The following is a 24,204-nucleotide window of genomic DNA, read 5'->3' as shown; positions in this document are numbered from 1 at the left end:
TCGGCGGAGCCACCGGCAGCGCGGCCGCCCGGGCACCGGCCCTTGCCCACCCACACCGGCCCCGAGGCGACCCCTTCCCCGCGCTCCTGCTCCCCCCCCCCCCCAACCCCGGCGCGGCCGGTCCCCGGGCCCGAGCCCCCCGCGCCTCACCTAGGCCCCGCCGGGGGAGCCGGGCCCGGCCGCTGCCGCCCCACCGCGGGGGGGGGGGGTGGGGGGGGGGTATAGGAAGAGGGGGCAGACGGGGGCTACCCGGCCCCGCTGTCCGTCTCTGCCCGCCGGCCTCGGCCGGCGGACTCCTCTGCGCGGCACCGTGCCGGGGCCAGCGTGGCCCGAGCGCCCGGAGCCGCCAGCCCGGCCTCGCCGCCTCCGTCCTGGCGCCGCAGGCGGGAGTTGCGGCGCTCCGGGGCCGGGCCCGGGCACACCACACGCCGAGCCCTGGAGTGGCAGCGCGGGCCCGGTTCCAAGCCCCAAAGCACGGGACTCGGTCTCTGCTTCCGAGCCCAACAACGCAGGACTTGGTCTCTGTTTTCCAGGCCCCAAAACTGCCCAAAATGTAGAGCCTGGTTTCAAGCCCCCCAAAACGCAACAGTAGTCTCTGTTTCTGCGTCCCAAAACTCACCATTTCGTCTCAATTTCTGGGCCGTAAACTTGGCCAAATGAGCCAAGCCTCCAAAAACCACACGACTGTTTCTGAGCCCAACAACACAGGACTTAGCCTCCATTTTCAAACCCTAAAGCTGCCCGGATGAGCCTGCTTCCAAGCCCCAACAACGCAGGACTTGGGCTCTGTTTTTCAAGCAGTAAAAACACAGGACTTAGTCTCTGTTTTCAAGACCCTAAGCTGCCCAAATGAGCCTGGTTTCAAATTCCCAAAACACAGGACTTGGGCTCTGTTTTTCAAGCCCCCCCCCCCCCGCAGGACTTATTCTCTGAGCCCTAAACCTGGTCAACCTGGAAGTTGGAGAAGACTTACAAGTTGCAATAAGAAGACTGAAGAACAGATGAAAGGAAAAGGTAAATTCAATTAAAACCTCATCTAAGCCAACTTCTTTGTTTTTAAGACAGTAAAGAGAGGCGGGCAATTTCCATCCTACTGCTGTGAGATACCATTTCTCTGCCATTGAGATTTCCAACACCATTACCTCTGATCCTCTGAACCTTTGCATGGTAGCTCAACCTGTTACATACAGACTGTTAGTCTCACTGAACTCTGGGCCCACTTTCCCTGAGCAAGGTTTACATACATAAACAGAGATGTTTGAAAGCTGCTGTGTTTAATAATACATGTTTGGGAACTAGCTTTCCATGAGTTGGAGTCTTTTCATTCATTTTTGCAGGCTTGGTGTGGGGCTTACATATGGGATGCTGCCTGTAACACTGCCTTCAGCTTTGATGACCCTTCTTTGATACAGATCTGTTAGCAGCAAACTTCAGACCAACTTCTACAGAAAGTGAGAGCCTGGGCCAATCTGGGTGTAGAGGACTGTGCATCACACCATTATCCACATTGGGGAGAACAGAAAAGCTCGTTTAAGGTTTGCTTTTTAAAGAGGAAAGAAAGAAGTCAGGGTGTTACAATAGAAGAGCTGAAGAGCAGAGGGTGAATTGCCCTTTCCGTGAACCAGCATTGCAGTCACTTGAGCCTGACAAGACAGGACTGCTCATCATGGTGGTGGGGAGGCAGCATCTTGGAAGAGGCTGGGAAGCTCTGGTGTTCACTTTCTTTGACCACTTTAACCTGAGAAGCAGAGTCTGTGCTTTACTTTCCAAGCCTCCCATGTCTTAGCCATACCTTCACCTACCAGCCGGTTTACTTTTCCAACAGCATTTGCAGTGAGGGGAGAATAACTGCAATTTTAATAATGAACGCTTTCAGCTGTGTCTTTATTTTTAGTAAGCACTCTGTTCCTCCCTCCTTTCCTTGCTTTCCCAGGTAATTGGGTACATATCTCCTACTAAATTACCTTTCATTCTTTGCCATTGTCTTCTGATGAACTTTTCCCTGTCACTCGCACTTCCTTGGTAGTTCAGAAAGTCTGTCAGTATGCAATATGTTTTACTGTTTCTTTTATGATACTAATAATGAAACTCCCTTCAGTTTTTTTCCCATTTTCCTGGACTACAAATTATATAGCATGCAAATACAGTCACTTAAAATCTTTGCAAAGTTTTCATCTAGCCATTTAACTATTGGAAGCAACACTCATCTATTTGACATACAGTGTATTGCCATTTCCTCTCTTCCTGTGCTTTCCTATCTGCAGCTCCATGTAAATACTGGTAATAAAGAGAACACAACACCTGGATATTTCAGCATGCCAGTATTACAGATACTCCCCAAGGAGTAAATCAGGGCCCCCTTTATGCTCCTGGGACTTTTTTGCCAGGGGAGGTTGGCTGTGGGTGAGAAGACACACACAGACAGATATCCCAGCTCAGCTGACCATGGATAGCTGTATTGAATGTAAGTCTTCACAAGTAGTGAAAAAGAGGAAAGCTGGATGTTTCCTAGTGCTTTTGACAGTGAGAACGAGCTGCTTTGGAAAGGAGGTTTTTGTTCGCTTTTAGAAAATAAACTATCGTCGTCCTGATTCAAACATCTCTCTGTTGCTAACCACAAACTACTGGTGCTCTCCAAACAATCTTTTGGTTATTGCTCATATTTTTCTTTTTCCTTGACATTTTCCTATTCTGTTATTTCAAATGACTGCTTCAACGTGGCTGTGACTACCTGCTAACCAACACACTGTTTGTTTTGCGGAGTTGCACTCTAACACAGTTGCATTACCTTTTTTCATCAAAGGAAGCAGGCAGTGTTGAGATGTGTTTGGCATCAGGCAATATCCAGGGAAACAATCTGCATAGGGGATCTGCTGCTGAGCTCCACCAGGATTGAAAATGCAGTGGTAACTCATAAGTTATATTTATATATAAAAGAGGTAAAAGCAAATATATGCCAGCCTAGTCTGAAAACTAGCAGATCCACTTTATGATGCTCTTGGTCTTACAATCCACTACACCTAGGGCTAGGGAAACAGTGGGTTTGTGCAATGTATGTACTTGTATGCTATGAGGCATATTGCCTAATACTGTATTTGTAAAGGTATTTAGGGGCAGTTAACTTCTAGTGATTTTACTGAGTACGGGGTGCCTTAACAGCTGTTGAAGTATGACCTTTCCCTTTTATGTGCTCAAGTTACCTGGATGTAAAAAAAAAAAAAAAAAAAAAAAAAAAAAAAGGCAGTAAAACATTTCCTCATAGTAACAGAGGGATTGATGCATTCAGGTTTGAGATACTGAGGTAGTTTGGTGGTGGAAGGGGTGTAGGTCCCTCAGAAATCCCCAGCAAAGATTCTTCATGTCCTTAAATTAATCCCTTCATATCCCTGACCCCAATCGGACATTTCTGAGCTTAACTCATCAGCTCCAGCATGGCTGGAAGCAATGCAAGGAGGAGAATGGAGGATCTCCTGGTATCCCCACACAGGTGTACAGGTCTTTCACCAGCCAGGCACTACCAGCAGGTCCCAGATGACAGTGGCAGTTTCCCTTCTGGGCTGAATTGAGCTGCATTGAAATCAGCATCGTCTGTCTGAACAAGTCATGCTGCTCATCAGTTCCTCAGAAGGGTCATTCAGGAGCTGCTTTGTTCTGTTATGTGGGACATACACCACGCTGTATGATAATTAGGGCCTTTGGCAGGCTTTAAAAAGGTTGGATTTTTATATAAGCCTGTTACAAGAGCCTCAAAGCCTGTTGAATTAACAGACATTTGCCCCTGTAGTTACATGCCCAGTAACCCCAGCCATAGAGCTCTTTCCCACCTAGTGTTATGTGGCATATCAATATTTGTCACTTGTTATTTATGGTTAAAAACGTGGCATTTCAGGAGACACTAGGTCTCCTGTATTTAATAGGCTTAAGCTAGAGGATCAGTTCTTGGCCAAGTTCTTTCTTGCTGTACCACTTGATGGCACTCTTGCATTAGCACACTGCAGGCTGAAGGTAGGACAAATCAAGAAGCAAATCCTGTCCAAAGTTGTTCCACTTAATTTGTTTTGCATCATGAATGTACCTGTTTAATTGATTCAAGGAATCTAGCACTGTAGTATTGAGTAGGAATAAGCAGGACATACAAAATAATTACACCAAGAAAGCCCTGTATTTTGCAATTTTAATCCCAGATATTGTCTGGGTAATTCATTAGTTTTTCATTCTTTCAGTAAGTTTGGTAAGAAATTTGCCTTTGCATTACTGAGCCTTTTCTTCCAAGGGTGGCAAATTTTCCTTGCCTGGTATTTTCTTCTTTCTCTATCAGATGGTTTGTAGCAGGTTTGTTCATTGCATGTGTTCATGCATGTTTCAGGGTTTTCTTTTGTCCTTTTGGTTCAAAAGCAATGAATTGCTACTGAAAGTAAACAATGATACCTTCTGTTTGGCTAGATGGTGAATGGAAATTAAATTATGTCCTTTGAGTAATAAATTATGATTCAACTTCATATCAAAGGAACATTCTCCAGTGGGCTATATGTGGTTACCAAATGAGTATGAAGTGCTATCACATATGCCGCTTATCTCTAGATGGTTATAAATACATCAGTGAGCGCTGCAGATGGTTACAGGCAGCAGGTAGAAACAACTTGCTGGTCCGTTGGATTTTATGACTTCATGAAAAATGTATTAAAACATTTATTAGCTCTTTATATGCAGAATCTTAATGGCAAATGTAACTGACCAGGATCTGAAGTTAAAATGTTTCAGACTGGGAGCCTCACAAATAAGTGTCATGGGTAGGTAGCACCTGAGAGGTTTTGAAGCATATACTGTCCTGACTTCCTCTATTACCCACTGGATTGCATTGGCAGCAATAATTGCAGCTTCAGGAAAAATAACTGCTAAACAATGATAGCAGTAAAGCCCTACAGCCTTTCTCAGTTAAATTAAGTGGAAACGTAGTCCTTGAGTACTACTGCTGAAACTGGCTGAGCAGAATAAGAGCAAGTGCCCTGGTGGGTTGGAGGATAGTTCAGGGCAGGAGAAGGACTGCTCGCTTTGCACTGTGACCACCCTCCCTATGCCTCCATCCGAAATGTGTGGCCACCTCTGCCCTATATCTAATGCTGGCATGAGAATAAAAGCAACAGATTGCAAGTTGAATCTACTCTAACCAAGGCCATGTAAGCTGGTGAATTTAGGGGAGGGCCACTGTCATCTCTGTAGCCATCATTTCTCTTCTGGTTTTGCATCAGCAACTTGTACTTCCACCATTATTCATGTGTCTCAGCTGCAACCTCTTGATCTTTGGAGGCTATTTTGGTATTGTTAGTATACCTCATTTACTTCTACCCTTTCTGCTTATCCCAGTACTTGTGGTTTTTAATCAATGCCATATGCAAATGCCTTGCATTTGTTAATGGGTGCTACAAAGTTTAGTCTTACAAAGTAGAACTTTTTGTCTCTATACATTCCTGTGTGAAGGGGAACTGGAGTCATTTTCAGTAACAAAGGAAATATTTTTACATTGATTTGATGTAAACTACCCAAAATGAAAGAATGAAGCAATCAAGAAAGAAATCTTTGTCATAATATTCAGAGACTCCGGGAGATTTTTCTTCAAATGATATCTAAGAGCATTCACTTCAGCCTTCATAAAGGAAGGGGAACTCTTCCTTAATGAACATTATTTGGGATAAAGATGGGATGGAAGGAGAGGTTTTTATGGAAGAGAACAGCCTGAAAATTGATATAGCCTTTTAACCTCTTTCTGCAGTGCTTAGAAACAATAACCCAAAGAAGTAGAAAGGTTGTTAGCCAGCCTCTAGATAATGTAGCTCTTGAAGAAGTGCTGTCTCAAAGATTCTGGGCACAGATTTCTGTATCCAAATTCTTCACAGTGCTTAGAAAAACTATCTAAAACTTTGGAAAGCAAGTAGACACAGCACATGGCTGTGACCCAAGAAAACTGGGTGCATTCACCTTTGTCTACCATCCAAAGCTTGTCCACTGAATTGAATGTGCCATTCTCCCCATAAGGGGCCAAGCTCTTCACAGTGCTTGGGTCTAGCCTGAACTTTCCTTCCTCCCTTTCATTATCACTTCTTGTGCCAGTTCCCCATTGCTTTTGGTGTATTTTGAGCAGCACTTAACCCCAGCACTCTGTGACAGGCACTTTATCAGTGTAACAAAGCATCTCTGGTCTTGTGGGAAACAGAAGTCATCATCTGTCTGGAAGCGGCCAAGACTTAGTACAGGTTGTCATGCAGAGTCAGAGGCTGAGAAGAGAGAACTTGTCAGCTTTACCTTGATAAGCCCATGAGTGTGAAAAACATGCCACATGCAATTTCCATTACAGAGATCACCAGGAATCCATAAGAAGCATGAATGAGTGGAACAAGTCAGGCATGCAGAAAATTATTCAGACCAGAAGCGTTGGGCAGTTCCAGGTGTGGCTGCTTTCCATAGGAATCAAGAGGATTCTTAAAACTGTCTTACAAGATCAAGAGAAGATCATCCATTACAAAGTACATCAAGATAGCAAGATAACATTTTCAGATTAACCTTCCTATATTTTTTCACCTCAAGCAAAAAAGGCAATAAATTCTCTCACAGTAGGAAAACAGGTTTAGTATCATCCAAAAAAAGTTTTAGTGCTTTTCCACTTAGTTAGGACAACCTTCCTGGTTCACTTAAGCAGCGTACTACATCCTCCTTGTCTTTCCCTGACAGTGGCAACTTCCTCCACAGGTACAAGCATCCTCTCCCTTTGTGCTGGAGGAGGGATATGGACTGTTGGTGAAGTTGGCTTTCAGAGGCTGAAAACCACAGCTGTCCTGACAATGAGAGATCAGAAACAAGGATCCTATTCCTTAGCAGCATCTCAAATTCCATAGCTGCATGAGCCACTCGCAGCAAAGGAATTGGCATGCACCATGCTGCTGTGCAGGAAGATCCCATCCAGGAGCTGACTGCAACACAGCAATGAAGAGGACCGGCCATCAGCTGGACACCTACCACTCCTTTTCCTCCCTTTGAAGCACAGCAGTGAATAATGATCTACAGTAAACACTTACACTGTGGCACCATTGCCAAGCAGTAGCAGATGTCACATCCTTGAATTTGGGGTTTATTGGATGAGAAGCCATGATTTGAGGCTCATCTCCCTATAGTTGGCTGTTTCGTGTCAGCTGGGGGAGATGCAAGCAACTATGCTACTTAAACATGTTTGTGCTTGGTTTTCAGGCACCAGCTTTGTTTTAAAAGCTGATTGCAGTTAAGGAAGGGAACAAGCTTTTTTTACTTGCATTCACCCCCTCACACAAAAAGCTTCTGCACCTGGAAGCTAGTAACAGCACAGCATATATGTACAAGTTAAAAATACTGTTTTGCTTAGGAAAAATAACACCCTTTTGAAAACTGCAAATAGTTGAAAAAGCAATGTAATATGTATATAAGATCTTTCAGACCAATGTTACCCCCGGACAAAGTGTTTGTTCATCGATACAGTGCTAAAATAGCATCACTGCAAAAGTTCAGTAGCCGAGTTTAAAGAACTGAAGTCAGATAATGGTTACTTTTGCAAGACAAGTAGAAGCAAAGTCTGCTTGTGTCAATTCAGTGCAACAAATAAATTTTTCTCCTAGGATGTAAGGTAACTAAATATCACACAGTCAGCTTAATTAGTTTCTGATATTTGTACAATTTCACCTTTAAACTCTGGAAAAAGCACAGTTCATGTGTTTGTGCTTTATAATTCCTTTCTCTTCTGCTTTACTGCTTAGAAGGAGGAGGCTTACAAAGCTTCAGAGTGACAATAAAATCTTACTCCAATTCCGACTTTCTTTTGGCAACCAGGAGATGGAATCAATGCTCCATCAGATCATCTCATTAGTGTCACTAAAGCAAGCTCAACAAAAGGAAGAACACAAAACCAGAGATCCTTAAAATTTTCAAAAAAAAAAAAAAAAAAAGCTTTTCTCACCAGTTGCCTTCCCTAAAGAAGTAGCACCACAAACTGCACAAGACCCTCATTCAAACAGTTATCTGTTCCCCCAAAAATGTATCTGTCCGAGTCTTTTTCAGTATCAGTGGCTTCTCTGAAGCTTCTGCTCTGCCACCTTGCAGTCCAGGAGCACCCAGGTCCCCAAGTTTGTGCTAGAAGCTCTCACAAAGCAACCCAAATCTCTCTACTGCAAACAAACAAGGGTCCTGTGCCTTCATGTCGCCCTGCCCCAGGCATTCCCCAGCTGCATTTTCTGGGCTCTCACACCACACGAGGCCCTGCAAGGAGCATTAAGTTACCAACACCAGAACGAGTCTTGGTACCTGTGGCACGGGCAGACTCCCTGCCCCAAGGGGTGCTCAGCCAGTCTGACCAGTCACTGGTGCACAGGGCACTTACCTTGGAGGTAGGAGGCCAGCAGCAGGGTGCTGGAAGAACAGGGCTGCTTCGTTGAGGACGATAAACCAGGATACACAGGTTACCATGCCACAGAAACTTCATCAGTGTGGGGCACACTGCCAAGCAGCACAAACAGGGCAGGGTTGGTGGCAATAACAAGTCCCAACAACAGCCCAGTGACCATCAGACAAACATGCAAAGGACATGAAGCAAGTCCCAGGGCAAGCTAGGAAATCTGGCAAGTGGGGTGGAGGCTGGAGGCACCAGGAGAGGTGGATGAGGGTTAATTAGAGTCTGTTAGCACCCTCATGCCCTGCCAGCTGGCTCTCCTTCTCAGGATGGTTTGAGTCAAGGATTTTACCATGAGCCGCAGTAGACACTTTGGTTTCTGAAATTCACACTGCATTTTCTCAGTTAAAAGGGTTTTTACTTGTAATAAGTATTTTCACCAGGCTTCTGTCTCTCTTACCTCCTGACCTATTTCTTGCCCTTGCCTTTCCTGAAAGGTGAGCATCCAGCCCCCATCAGCCTGCGCACGCTCCTCCCCAGCACGCAGCAAAGTCTGCCTGATGGCAACCATGAAGTCCTGTGCCCTGTCCGGGGCTGTAGCCCTGATGGCCATGAACCATGGTGGGAAAACCTCTGCCATAGCACTGAGTTCAGGGGATGGGGCAGCAGTGTGGGGTGCAAAGCATCCCATGTCTCTGTTAAGGTCCATCAGCACCTGCTTGCTAAACGGGTCTTGGCTAAACAAGGCTTAACTCTCGGGCCCCACTGGGCCCCCAGGCTGCTGCAAAAATGCAAAAACCCCACTGTCTACTTGCTCATAAAATAGACCCATACCTATTTTGATTGCTGTCTGAGAGAAGGACATTTTAACCATGCCCATATTTGCAGGGCATTTCACCAGCTGTGCTTCCTCTGCGGCAATTCTGCTTCCCAGGGGTGGTAAAGGACACCTCTGTGGTGTGGAGAAAGTCACTTCGGGTTTTCCAGCTCCCTCCAGATTAAAGGTTATTGTCTTTCAGGCAAGGATATTTTGGAGATGCTTCCTTGCTGGCCATTTCCCTCATAACAGTTTTATTCATAAATGTGTGTGTTGACAGATACCCAGCTGTGTGTGCTGGGGGATTATCACATACTCCCCGGAGCTGGCACAGCCCACTGCATGCTGCCTGCATCTGGCAGGGCTACAGCTAGGTTCCTGCTGGTGGAGGAAGAGAAGTCTGGTTTGTCTCTGTAGATAAAACAAGGTGGCAAGCTGCTGGGCCACTGGGCAGGCATTTGTTTAGGCAAGTGCTAAGATGGGGCGAGTCCTTCCACCCCTTTCCACAGGTCCCAAATTGTCTTTGTGCATTTACTGGCTGCTCTGTTCACTCAGCTGCTGCTCATCGGTCCCCCCCGTTTGCCAGCGCTATTTATACCATGGCTTTAGGGCTTCAGAGGGGTTGGAAACCGAGTGCTACAGCAATGGGGATGCTTGCAGAGCCCCAGCAAGGGGGGCTGGGGGGCAGTCAGAGCCAGCAAGTGCCCAGTGAATGCATCTGAAGGAGCCTCAGAGCTTCCAGACATTGCCGGGAAGACACCCATGAGCCAAGCCCTAGGCAGAGTGGGTGCTGGGGCTGCCGGGACAGCAGGAAGAAAAGGGAGGTTTTGTCACCGCCACACAGAGCGTGGTTTCATCCCCACTGACCCCGGGGGACAAAGAACAAAAGGCAGCGGATGCCAAGGAGTAGGTTTTAACTGCCCGTGGAGCCTTCCCGTTATGGCTGGCATGGCTGAGTAACGCTCGAAAAACCCAAGAGGCAAACAGTGATAGGGGCTGTTTATCTTTTTATTATAAATTTAGTATGAATGACCAATGGAAAAGTCACAATGGAGTACCAAGAACATTTTATCAAAATTTTAGCAGCATTTAAACAGTAATAGATTCCCAACCTCCTCCAGGCACCCCTTGCCCTTTGCCTCCCACCCACAAAACAGTAACCTTCACCCAAATGTGCTTTCCAAAGAGGATGTAGCTAGTCATTTCCCCCTGAGCTGCCGTGAAAAAAAATCTCATCCCAAATGCTGGTTACCACGCAACCTCCATCCACGCAGGGCCAGGCTCCCGTCCCCTCCTTGCGGTTGACAGCACAGTGGGAGGCTGGCAGGCTGTGGCGTGGGATGGGATATGCCGGGGGGGACCCAGCATCTGCTTGCATCCTCGCCGTGCTCCTCACACCAGCCCCTGCGTGGGTCAGCGCTCCCACGGGCACCCATACCTTCAACCACAAAACCAGGGCTAAGCCTGTTTCCTACCCGCTGCTGCCCTTCGCTTCTGTATGTGGGGGTGCCGAGCACCCTGCGGTCCCACTCCTGTACCTGAGAGTGTGTGGTTGTGGCTGGATGGACAGAAAAGGGGGAGACTGACAGTCCGTTCTCCTGCTGGAATTGACAGCAGGGCAACCAGGAGCTGAGACTTGAAGGGGAAAGGTAGAAGGTGAGCAGTGAAACTTCAAATTCAACCCACAAAATGAAGTCTGTCTACTATCAGCTAATGTGGAGAACTGTGGTCTGCCTACTAAGTAACAAGAACTAACTTTTCTGTGTGCTTTTTTTTTTTTTTTTTAAAGTTACATTAAGACATGAACAGTACTATCCTAGCCTTGCTGGCGGGAGCCTGGTGAAAACAACGTTGAATTAGAGGTGGGAAAACACAACACACGCCCACACGTGTAGACAGCAACATAGTATCGGCAAGCTATTCCCCTGCTTCTTTGGTACTTCCTAAACTTTCTTATCCAAAATATATAAGGGAAATGCACGATTTAAAAGTTACTGTTTGTAAGTATTTACACAGCCATAACCATCACGCTATGACACACAAAGGTCAATATGATATGAACAAAGTTATTTTATGAAAAGCACTTCTGCACATTTTATTTTGTTCCAGTATCTTAATAGCTTTAAAAAAATTCATGTGTTACACAGTCCTGTACCTCGCTTCTTCTTATATCAAATGGACAAGAAACATTTCCTAATCCATACTCTTCTTCAAAAGATTAAAAAATTGCCACCAAAATGATACACTATGTACAAATTTTACTAAATATTAAATTCTAGGCAATTATTTTCACCCCACTGATAATATAACTTAGGTATTGTTACCTACTATATGCATATATATTTCTTTAATATATAAGAAATGGCACCACATCACCATGTCACCAATATGACACATTGTTATGTACAGTAGATAAGAAGTTAGATATGGAAGATGGATCCTCTCTGACTGGTTCTTTCATGGGAACGCTTCTCCCCTCGGTAGTAGCTTGGCCGTTTCCCCTTTTCCCACTGGAGCAGGCTCTTCAGATGTAAGGCAGGATCCCGTACATCAGCAGCGCCATCACCCCGGCGCTGAACAAGCCAGCCACCGGCACAGTCACAAACCACGCCAGGAAGATGTTGCGGAAAAGGCGCCAGTCGACAGCTTTCTTGGAGCGGATCCAGCCGACGGCCACCACAGAGCCAACCTTGGGAGTGCGGGGAAGAGAGAGGGAGACAAGATGTGAGGGGTAGGTCCAAGTGCTCATAACATGCCCATGGCCACACCAATGCCAGTCAGCTGATACCAAGCGATGCTCTGAGATAAAGGAGCCCCTGATGATGACAATGGCTGTGTTCTGGTGGGGTGGCAGGAGGGCGACAATTCCAGGGTGCTTTAACCTTTATTTTTCAGTGATCTCCACTTCTTCATGGGTCTCGGGGCCAGCCAAAGGAGAATAAATATGTTTGTGGGGTTTTCTCTGCCCTGCTAGCTCCTGGATCAGCCATGAGTGCAACGGAGGCAGCCCTCCAACTGCCCAGCACCTGACTCAGTCTGTAGGGGAGAGGGCAAGCGTCCACTGAGTCTGGCCAGACTGTGGTCCAAATCATGAAAACACCAGGAAGGTTGTTTTTAAGGCTCTGCTGGAGAGTGTGGCATAGGGCAGGTCGGGATAGCTAGTACGGTTCCCATCCCACCTGCCTGTCCTCTTGCTGGTTTGGAACGTTCTGCCTGTTCACCCGGCAGCTGCTGAACCTCTGCAGCTTATAGCCTGGCATACGGTGCTGACTCCAAACAGCACCTATGTATTTCCATACAGCAGGCTATAAACAGGACAGCAACGGCAACGTAAGCAGCTGAGCCCACCCTGTAACAGCACTGGTAACTTGGCAGGGGGCAGACAGACAGCGCAAGGTTAGACCCAGTACAGCTGCCCTACATCAAACTCATCAGTCCGAGCCCTCCGATGAAAACCAGCCCTTCTGGACCAGCCAGCCAAGCAAAGCATCCAGAGCTAAAATCCTCCCTGTGGACAAAGACATCAGCCTGATGCTATAGGACATGCAAACTGCATGGACATCAAGAGGTCTGGCTTCAGGTGGGGAACGGATAAACCACCAAAATATCCTTCGAAGGCACTGCTACCAGGGCAGGTGGGTAGGTCAGTGTTTTTGAAGACAAAACACACTGCGGCATGGGCAAAGCTACAACCTTTTCTTCCTTCAAATGTATTTTCAGTTGATAAGCTCAGGTATAAACCCAGCATATTATTTTTTAAGAAAGAACCGGACTGAGAAAAATATTCTTGGTGAAAAATTACGCAAAAACTTCAGAAACGCTGCATTTTCTGCCCTGGAAGCAGCCCTCTGTGCCATTAACAAAAATGTGTAAATTGGTGCAAGTCTATTCAAAGCACACAGTAAAGCAGCAAGAAATGTGGAAGGAATATCCTGTTTTGAAGGAAACTCAACTCCAAGACACAGCTGGGCTTGTGCTCCTTGAAAAGCCATCCCTACCTCCTCTTCCCTGCTTGTTTTCTTAATGGGAGTATCAGTCCCTGCCTATAGATGAGAAGATGGGCTGCTCCCCATGTGCAGAGCCAGGAAAATGATAAATGCTGGGAAGACAGGGAAGCAGGGAGAGAGAGGACGGGGATATCGAACCCACATCTTTTGTTAACACCTATTTAACTTCTAACTACTGCTTAACATTTTGTTTTGGAGAAGAGAGTTATTTGTGGAAGACCCTGTAACTCTACAGAAATAAGACTCAAAAGTGCCTGTGACAGAACAAGGGAAAACTAAACTTGATATTCTAGGACTGAAAAGGCCTCAGTCTAAAGCTTGATCAATAAGGAAATCTGTTAGACAATACTTAATCTGAAGACCCCTTGACTGTACAATATGCTATTCTGTATTTAGGAGGTGTAAGTGTATTTAGGAGGTGCCCAGCTAAGAGGAACCCCACACTTCTGACTATATCAAAGTGTTAACCCAAGGAAACAGCATTTGGTTTTCCAGCAGCTCAGCTGTTAGGTTCTGCTTTACATTTGGCACGTCTTTAGTATCCATCTGTCATGCTTGCAACAAGAAGCATTGCTTATTGAGCGAGCCTGCAGTCTACGTACGATAATCTCTGAGTTCTTCCTGAAATTCAAAAGGTATCAGCAATGATGGCATTGGTAATCTGTTTTAAACATTATGAAAGTTTAGTTTATTAATAGTGATTTTGATGGACTAGAGGTTAGGAGAGTAGCTAAAACTTGGGTGTAGGGACACTACACCATCTGCAGAATTTCAGATGATATCTACTTTGAGATTGGTTTGAAACCAGTGCAGTTTGCCTTCAGTATGTTGTGCTCAAAGCATTACAGAAATGCTTTTGGCTTTCTTATTCCTGTGCAATGGCATATCATAATAACACACAGAACATGATAATTTCATCAGAGCAACACTGAGAATATTTTTCAAAACACCAAAATCATAATAGCAAAATGGAGCTGACAGTATGACCTCAGCAAAGTCGCTTTTGCACAGAAAAAGCATTTAACTCCTGCACTCTGATTTTACCCATATGTGAACACGTTCAATCTGTTACAGCTGAGAAATGCCTGTTTATTTCTACATCTCATATCTTAGAATAAATAACAGGCACTATGTGTAAGATTCAACATGATCATTTGCCTACCTGGGCAGCAGAAAGGCAAGGTATGCATTCACTCCACACTGGCTTTTCAGTGCTAAATCCCAAGGGACGTTGAACGGGTGCAGGCAGAGCAACGTGGCTACCGTGTTCAGACTCACAAATTCCTTTGGACGCTCAAAAGGTTAGGTCTTTCCCTCAGGCCCTCTTGACTTGGGAGGCTTTCAGAGCAACTTTCCTCTCCCCTTTGACTCGTGGCAAGGACAAAGGTGCAGTTCAGGCTCTTGGCAGGCACTGCGTGTGGAAAAGCTGCTGGGCTGTAGATTTAGGACAGGCATATTGGGTGGTTGCTACCTCCCGTAGACCAAAGCCTCCGATTTAGGACTGAATGCAACTCCTGATCTGAGAGGGCTTGACAAATCTTTCTCAGAAGCTAATGCTTTTCTTCCTGCTACCAATCTCCAGTTTGCCACCACATCTGCTCCAAGACCTGAAAACTGCTGCTCAGAGCTTTCCTTCATACTTGGTCTCCATTTTTCGTTATAGTCTATTGGTTCACCTTGAAAAGGTCTCCCTCCACCTAAAGTGTTTCACGCTGCTCCTTCTTTGCCATCAGTTTATCCAGTGGCTGCACATTCAGTTGACTGACACCCCTTCGGTAGGGCTCCCACTTTAGCAAGTGCTATTTTGCTGTGGAGCAAATGTTGGGGAAAAGAGTAATTCCCACTCCCTGATGCTAGAGGCTTAGGACTAGGCTCACCTTGAACCCATTTTCTTTTTGATTTCTAGGGTGAAATAATTTTTCTGCTGATTTTTAAGAAGGCATTTCTATCTCAATGGCTGACAGCACTTTCAGAGAGACATTTTCCCATAGAGTAAATGATATATAATAGTTCTTTTATTCCTTCACCAGGCCCTCGAAGAAAACAAGGAATACATCTGTTACAAGTGTTTGCTTTAACTTGTGTTGATCACTTAGGATCTTTCAACTCAGGATCTCATTCTGCTGAAACACAGTCAGTTATAATAATGTGACATCCTGGAACAGTCTAATCCTATTGCAAAGTGGATCTTCCCATTAAGAATGATCCATCTAATGAGATACAGCAAACTACAGGGAGCAGACACAGACTAACCACATTAACTGCTTTTACGGGTATTTTTTAAAAACAATTATTTTGCTCTGCAGTTAGAAGAGACCAAGCTTTTAACTGCGTTGAGTCAATGAATACCTCCTAATGCTGCCCTCTCATTAGCTTATGGCTTCCAAGACATTTTCTTTTTAAATTCAGTCTATTTGTCTGCACCAAATTGTATTTTCTCTTTTACAACGGTCGGCTAGAAGTACTTCAGGCATGCAACTGAGATGATCAAAACTGTATTATTCTCTCTGGCAAATTCTTCATCACGCATTTGATATACCAGTCAGCTTAAAGGGAGGTGGTTCCAGGCCAGCATTTTTAGAAGTGAATCACGTTGTTATTATTTTTCTCCTCCCTGCTTGATTCAGAGGAACCAGAGTTCGGCCAACGCCGGGAAATCTGAACAGTCTTTCAGAGCAGCTCAGTCTTGGCTACTTCTCAAAGAGCTCTACAGCAGAAGAAAGAAATGATTTTGCAACAGAGGAAGGCTTTCTGAAGAAATGGTTTTCACTAGAAAAAGGCTGACTGAACCAACTTGGGGCGTTTTGCAGGATGTGTGGATTTCATTGACTCTTTCACTGGAAACTAGGTCAATGTCACAGGCAAGGATGCCCAGCTTCTTGCCAGCCTGCCTGCCATGCTGTGGAGCAGTTAGCCCCGAAAACCTGCCTGACCCAGCCCCAGCCAGAGCTGGAAGGGCTCCAAGGTCCCCAGGGTGCAGCAGCAAATCCTACAGGATCTGGCTCTTGTAGGGCTTGGTGGTACGTCCCGAAGCAGAGGGGCTTTGCTGCTCTGGGGTCTCTGATTTCGGAGGGGCTTCCCCTCGCCCTGCCAGAGGGTAAGGGATACAGACAGCTCTGCGTGTCCAAGAGCTTGGGAGTCCATGGGGAAGCAGAGGAAAGAAAAAAAGGATATTTGACTTGGGAGTTCCCTGGGGAACAAAATTCCAAATTCTCACTATGTTCTTCCAGCAGTGTAAATGTCCACATGCTCCTTGTTGCCTACAAGCAATATAAATGTCTTCTCACACAGCGTATCGTGTAACACAACTAAATTCTGCTCGTTACCCAGCCTATATCTATAATTCAAACTGGTCTTTTTTTTAAAAAAAAACAGCCAACAACCTTGTTCAAAGAACTGATTACAAGTGCCGGATTCTGTATTATAATGCACAAAAGTGAGGACAAGTTGGTTTAAAAGAAGAGAGACATTAAAATATTAGCTTAATGATGTAGCAGTGTTTTTCATACGGGTGGCTCTAAAATACACATAACTGGTATCACACAACTACGAGTCTACGTTATTTTAATATGTCTATATTAGTTCAATACGATCATGTAAGCGTGAAAGACATTCCAGACTTTTGTGCAATTACTTATAATGCTGACTTTGCTTAGCCGTACTGGCTTTAAAAGCGGTCCTCATTACCTCGCAATCACCGTCTGCACGGTGCATCGCATAGTGAAGGCAATCTGCAACAATTGGTATCTCTTGTATTTTGTTATGGTTTGTCCTAGTGATGTGATTTACTGATGCAATCACTGCAAACTCCAATACCTTGCAATGGGTGGAGCTTATTGGAATACCCACATTTGAGGCTACAAGTACCGTTAGCGCACACATTACTTCAATGCAAAATCCACTGTGAAGAAATAAAAAAAAAAAGACAGATGGAAAAACTGTAGTAAAAGAGTTATATGCAGGAAATCCCATGCCATGCACTTATCAAGAAAGTGAAGTATAAATGATGAATGGTGCGCAGCCTCTGAACAAGGGAGAAATGCTACCCTACCAGGTTCAAATGGCACCATTGGAGGAAACCAGGTTCTTCCTTGTAATTCTTTGCTTTAAAATTGAGGTCATGTTTTTGTAAGCGCTGTTTTTTCTTTAACCACAGCTATGGAGTTCACACTGTGCCCGATTGCTGCAACTTTACTGTGACAAGTCCAATGCATTTTTTGGAAGCCTAATTATTTTCCAATATCGCTGGCATGACTGAGACGCGCTGATGCACCTCTGCCTAACCGTCCTCCATGAGTGGCTGTTTTCCCCTTGCTGTGCCATTATCCGCTGGCTCAAGCGGCACAATTTTAAGATGAATAGTCCAGACTGCCTTGACTGCAGTCGCTGGGCAAAGGCATACCTTGCAGTGTGTAGTACTGACAGGAAGTCCAACATTGGAAGCTACCACAACTGTGAACGCCGAAGCCAACTCAATAGTGAATCCACTGCGGGAAGCATAAGAAAACACTTCACAATCACTCTTTGCATCAGCTTGGACTGATACCATGCAGCGTGCCAAAGTCTTACCCGTTTCTTCTTTCGACTGTTTTATCTCCGACTGATTTTTGTCATAGGAATAAGTTAAGAGAACAAGGAAGGGCTGAATAATGGGAACGGCACAGGCTAGTCATCTGTAGCAACCCAGCTGCACGTCTCATTGCATCAGGGACTTTTACTACTCTATGCTGCGGTGAATCATGCCTAATTAGTAATTTGGTTAAGCACCAGCAGAGGTCAAGTATGCATTAAGGATGAAAATTACTGTAATAAATACATATGGTTTTAATAGTCTGAAGCACACTGGGAAAGCCACTGTAATCTTGCCATTTTGAAATGCACCTTCTGCCACTTTAATTAGGTCATCAGCAGAAGACTCTGTTCATGTAGACCTCTACGCCTCAAAAGCATTCAGTATTAGTTTACAGGGTTATCTTTTTGTCCTTTCTCTCTTTCTTTCTCTTTCTCATTCTTTCTTTCTCTCCTTTTCCTCTTTTTTCTTTCATTTTTTAGAAAGATGGAGAAGTTGAAGCCAGGTTATCATTAAAATCAAAGCACAGCAAATGCAGCAAACTGCATTACAAACAAAATACTGGAGCAGCAATTTCTCAGATCAGTTCACGCACAAAGTTCACACAACTGTAATGACAACTGTGCACCTACCTTGATGGTGTGATTGGAGTGAGGTCTTTACCCATGGTCTGGATAACTCTTCTACCCCAGACCCAGAGACCCACACAGATCCCAACACCTCCATAAAACAGCAGCCAGACGGGAGTCGATGCTTCTTGCATTACACCACCTTGCTCGTAGATAAGCCAGAGCGCAACGAGGGGACCGATTGCATTGCTGGAGAAACAGAAAAACATCGCTCGAGTTATAAAAACACAGATAATTGCCTTGAAAGAAGTCTCTTATTTTCTGTGTTATTTTTCTTCATCATGTGTGCAGCACTGCTCTGACCTGACCCTACAGGCAACACCCTTTCTCGCTTGGAAAGGCTGCAGCAGGGGGCTCTTATCATGTTGCTTTTTCAGTTGCCACTTCAATGCTGATAACTATAGCAAATGCTGAAAGGAATTTCTCTTCTACAAATTGTTTCCTGAAATGGCAGATTCAGTAATATCTCATTATATCTGTTCTGGGACAAAACCCAGTATTTTCAGTACTGTGCTGAAATTATCTCAAAATTTACCAATTCAAGAGCTCTGCATTTTTTAAATTCAAGTATTAAATTAGCTCTTTTTGTTAAAGAGGGAAATTAATGAACAAAATTACCACTGCAGACAAGAAGATACACATATAAACTAGTCTGATAACCTGTAATGTTTGGAGATACAATCAGAATGCAGCCGGGAAGATGACTTGGTCTTCTTCAAGTGTGTTGTAGAGCTAGTTGGACTGGATCAGAGAGGACTCGTTGGTGACACAGAGCTGGTGTAAGCCCTTTTGCTACCCTGCTGCTGTTATCTAGAAAAACACTGAAACTGAGCAACACTGAAGTCCCCACTCCTAATGCAGGTCACCTGATATTGGTGGCTGGAGTCTCCATTGCCTGGAGTGAGACTTCTGACTCTGTTTATTCTAAAAGAGCATCAAGTTTCTAGACATGAGAGTTAGAAGAAAAACTTGAAAGCTGGTATCCAGTTACTTTAGAGGCTTAAATATTAAAAAGGAGGTAAGAACTTTGACATCCCCTTTTTTTTCGGCAGCTGTTTTGCTAAACTGAGTAGCTGCTTGCCCTGCTGAGCAGCATTTATCCACAACCAAAAAAGCGTAAGAAGCGAGGCAGCGCTGCACTTATGTCTGAATATTCATGAGAAGAGCAGAGCAAACCTGTCCAATGTCATTCAAAAAGTCTGAAAACCAACAGGAAGCTCCCCTCTTTGTAAACTGATAAGGAGAGCAGGTTGCGGCGAGCGCCACAGGCAGGACCGATAGCTATGCTCGCCCTGCAGCCAGGACCGGCTAAATTTAGTTCCTGGTCTCGTTCCAAAGCACACAGATGGAGTAAGGGCCAGTTTTAATGTCAAATATTGTGCAAACCAAGCCACCATAACCAACAGTTAATAATTTACTTGAATCCCATCTTTACCAGATACAAGGTACTAGGGGCTGAGCACTAATTGCCAAGAGACGATGGTCCTCAGCATTGCAAACTCGGCACATCTAAGCAACATGACACCCTCCTTCTTTCTTCTGGTCCTTGAGAAATTGAACTTTGAACCCTGAGAAGCAGTCCTGGAGCAAAGTAACTAGGAAGGAATTTTAAACACACATAACATTCAAGCTGCGGGGCAAATGAAAATACTTTAAAATGCTCTTTGATATAAAAAGGAATGAACAATTCTTACAGTTTTTGAGAAGGATTCTGGAAATATATTAGTGAGCTAATATGGATAATAAAATCCAGTGGGTTTGAAGGCACTGGGTAGTACAATGAAGAACTAAATACACTTTAAATAAAGAGTGATTTCCACTAGCAAAATTACTTTAAAATTCTGGTCTGATACTGTGCCTGAGTATGCATTTGATTTGTTGAGTTTTTGTGTGAGTGAAAGGATGGTATTTGAAAAGTCCATAATGCCTAAATGCAAGAATTACTTTAACTTCAAGGAAGAAGAGACTCTTGACTGAAGCATTTCTAATATTTTTAAGTTGACCTGCAACTTCTTTGCCAGTGTTTTCAGGTGTGGATTAAATTACTTGCACATTTAAATGCCTTATTGTGCATAGCAAAAGAAAGGTATTTCACTGTACCTTCAACTGATGGATGCAGAAGGATGGATAAAGGCAACTAAAACATTGATCATATGAATAAAGGGAAAACGGATCATCCCTTATAGTGCTGTATGACATGGGGACAACCTCCCTGTTAAAATAACAGGTACATCTGGAGCAAGCCCAGGCACTTCCTGACTGTTCTAAAGAGTTTATGGATGGATATTTGTCAGTCTTAATGTAAATGGGAAGACAGAAAAGGCTTCAAAAACTACAGCAGCAAACTATGCTCTTTTGTACCAAAATCCAGTTTTAATTATTTGCAAATGCTACAGCTCTGTGAATCAACTAAGCTTAATCCTCGAAGAAAAGGTTATTTTCTTATTTGTGGCAACGGAAGGCAAGGCAAAACTCTGCTGACTTATGCTCAGCCTCAGAGGATCCGAGTGGCTGATGCTGCCCAACAGATTAGAAGAGATGACACTGATGCCCACAGGGGCAGCACTTCTGATACCTTCCCTGTAGGAAAAGAAAGCGGAGGAGTACTGGATCCATATATGCTTGGAAAGGCTAAAAGGTAATTAACTGCATTTTCATTTGTGGGTATCTGCACCACTGGTTATCTATACCAGAGAGACATTTCTCCTCTCCCCGTAAATCATGTTCAATGTGACTTAAACGTTCTGTTCCTAGAGACAGCGGCACCTCCCAGCCTCAATATCTACAAGTGGCTGCCAACAGCCAGCAAACTGGCAGTGGTGCGCGGCCAGTGGCTGCGACCTACCACCGTCATGGCTCTTCGGAGGGCTCCTTTGGCTTCTGGATTTGTTCAGTAGGTCCAGGCCCACGGGCTTGTGGTATCAACACTTCCTATGCCAATGGAGAACAGCTCTATAAGAAGCTGTCCCACCACAAAACTGCCAAAAGCTCACAGGGAATGAGTCTGACTCACAAACTGCAAAGACTAGGATCTTGGTACTGCATACGTCAGCTTCAAGACATTACCATAAGCACATGCAATCAACCATCCCTGGGACTAGGAAGAGCTCATCGGTAGAAGACAACCAGTCCCAACAGGAGAGTAAGAGAGAAAAAACACATCAAAAAAAAAGGCGTCGTTAGATAAGAGACTGCTTTGAGACTGTTTGCGGTTTACAGATGTCTCCTACAGCTGAGTGACTAAGTGGATGAACCATGAGGACACTGGCTAGACTGGGATGTGGCTTCCACAGTATGTCCCACCGGTTCTATCTCATTTGACTCAAGACATGACTAGCAGGAAAGCAGACCTCAAATCTTCCATGCCTTTGGCTAAGACTCATTTCACACATCTATTTTCAAGAAGCAATTTTCTCTTACTCTCCCACACAGCTCTTTTACTTGCCTTAACTAACTCTCCTTTGTGCTGGAGCTCCAAGTCTTATTCGTGGTAGTTTAGAGGGGGAAGAAAACAGCCTGAGATGGTCATTCAGGGGGTCCAAACCCCTATCTGCATCTATCTATGTGTAAACTGCTGTTAGGTTCCTATGTAACTGAAGGGCTTCTGAGGATGTTAGCATATTATTTAGCTATTGGGTTTAAAAGCCAAGATAAGCTACTCCTGCTGTATTACTTTAGTCTTGTATACCTAATACTCATTTTTCCACTGAGCACAAGAGGATGGCCACTACGAGTTCATTTTGGGATGAATTTATAAAACGTTACAGCATAAGAAGCCTAACTCCTGGGTCTACCTCTTATGAAGTGTATTCTCCATGTCCAGGATTTTTCACCATCTCTGCTGGGCTCCGCCAGCCCCGGTCACTCACAGGGCACAGGGCTTTGCAGCAGGGGTGGTGTGTAGGGGCTGTCTGCCTTCCCCAGAGGTACAACACAGGATTAAATGCCATCTACAGTAATGCTCGTACTTGCACTCACATGTCACAGCGGTTCAGCGAAGTGCTGCTGAATGTTTCTGAAGTGCTGTCTGACCCTCATGATGAGTTCGCTAGCTCTCTCAACTAACGTGAATTGGCACAACTTCTCTTTTTCTGCTCACTTGTGCCAGCTGAGAATCTGTCCTGCACCATTTATAAAGCTGTTCTGAAAGATAGCATTTGACAGTGAATCTGAACTATAAATAGAGTTGGCTTCTCCTCTCCCCTGTGAGACAGATAGTATTACTGGCAACCCCCCCCCCACACACACATTCAGCTATCACGAGACAGGCTTAGAAATTACAGTTTCCCATGCACACACACACACGAGCAGAGATTTTTAGGTACCTTTGGGTCACAAGTCCAGACCTTTCTCTGGAGGAACAAGGACTACAACTTTTTTTTTTTTTTTTTTTTTTTTGGTAAAAATTGAGTGTCTCTTTCATTCATGGAAGGATGCCATCAGCTGAATGCTCTATCACCAAATCCCATCATTGTCATAATATTTTATGAACTAGCAACATTGCTCTTACCTCGCTACTTCTTATTTGAGGGGAGTAGTGAGTTGCTCAAAAAGAAAATTTAACTGTATTTGAATGCTATGCTCTGAATAAGCTTTGTGTTATAATCCACGATCTACAGACTACTTGATGACCATGCTTTGATTCTCTGCTACCTGAAAAAGCAGATTGTGTTTTAGCCACTTCTTCTAGTTGAGTGAAAGAATTATCACGGATTAAAACTGAATGACGAGCAAAATAGCCGTCTGAGAAAGCTAAATTAGGCTTCCAATATTACAAATATAATTACAAAATCCCCAGTCATTTGACTATTTCCCAAACCAGGATTTCACAAATGAACTTTCCACTGGGAAAATAAGTGGGATGATATTTATGCGTATGCTGCAGTTATGCCTGAACACATTACCCAGTTGAGTAAGGGTGCAAGAAAGATATGCCTGTATGTACGAACAGGAAAAAAACTATGTCCTAATCTCCAGAGATCTCAGATTATCAAAAGAGTTTTATCCTAGTTCCAGTAATCAGACAGTTTTGAAATAGCATGTATACCATAGCACAATAAAAGTGTGTCACAGCTGTGCCCTGTGAAGTGCAAATTTTGGGTGCATTAATGAGTCAGGAAGGCTACGTATTTCTTCCTGCAGCTCATCACTGCGTGCTGTAAATGCTGGCCCTGAAACCCCAAATCCCTGGACCCTGGAAGGTTGGGTCCATCCTCCCCCCTCGCCCACCAGCGTCAGCCCTCCCCCAGCAAGCCCAGTCACGGGCCGTGCTCACAGCAGGATGGGGAGGTATTCCTGTGCCCACTGGAGCCCGCTGTTTCTTGCTGCTCTTCTTTGGCTTGCCTGCATGGCACAAAAAAGATGCCATGTACCTGCACAATTAAGGACACAAGTGAAGATTCATATCTACTCAGGACATGGGCTGCGCTTTCAGGATGGACTGCTATTAAAAAGGGAAGAAATCAGATTTCAGGCTGCTCTCAGTAATCATAATGGACAGATTAGCTTCCTAAATATTCTAAGTGATCTTGACTGCAGCTCTCAGGGAGGGAATAAGAAATACTCATTTTGTAATCCAGCCTTATTATAGCTCCTTTAGACTCCTTATTTAGCCAGGAAACTGAATCCCACTAAGCTCTCTGTGTGCAGTGAGATACTGGCAATGTTCTGGCCCTTCTCTCCTTTAATCCCATTGCATTTACTTTAGGAAGAAGGGAAAAGGTGAGTCCCACTGCTGTTTCTGTCCTCTGACCTAAAACTCCAGTCTGTAAGGA

General features: G+C 44.6%; 1 protein-coding gene across 10 annotated transcripts in view; it reads right to left on the bottom strand.

Moving 5' to 3' along the window:
* Window positions 1-10,214: 10,214 nt before the first annotated feature.
* The window catches only part of SLC20A2 (solute carrier family 20 member 2), a 58,723-nt gene continuing 44,733 nt past the window's right edge, over window positions 10,215-24,204 (bottom strand). For 6 of the 10 annotated variants that reach the window (XM_052774332.1, XM_052774338.1, XM_052774357.1 and 3 more), the window contains exons 9-11: window positions 18,434-18,619; window positions 17,634-17,718; window positions 10,215-11,913 (exon numbers count right to left, since the gene is read on the bottom strand). In XM_052774332.1, the coding sequence (XP_052630292.1) occupies window positions 11,749-11,913; window positions 17,634-17,718; window positions 18,434-18,619 (436 nt within the window). In that variant the 3' untranslated portion in view covers window positions 10,215-11,748. Of the gene's footprint in view, window positions 11,914-13,833; window positions 13,893-17,047; window positions 17,133-17,633; window positions 17,719-18,433; window positions 18,620-24,204 lie in introns of all 10 variants that reach the window. The other 4 variants (XR_008233085.1, XM_052774384.1, XM_052774375.1 and 1 more) reach the window with 4 other exon arrangements.

The sequence above is a fragment of the Harpia harpyja genome, chromosome 2, assembly GCF_026419915.1.
Source record: "Harpia harpyja isolate bHarHar1 chromosome 2, bHarHar1 primary haplotype, whole genome shotgun sequence".
Taxonomy (NCBI): domain Eukaryota; kingdom Metazoa; phylum Chordata; class Aves; order Accipitriformes; family Accipitridae; genus Harpia; species Harpia harpyja.
Note: the sequence above shows the minus strand (reverse complement) of the source record. Positions and strands in the feature narration are given on the sequence as shown.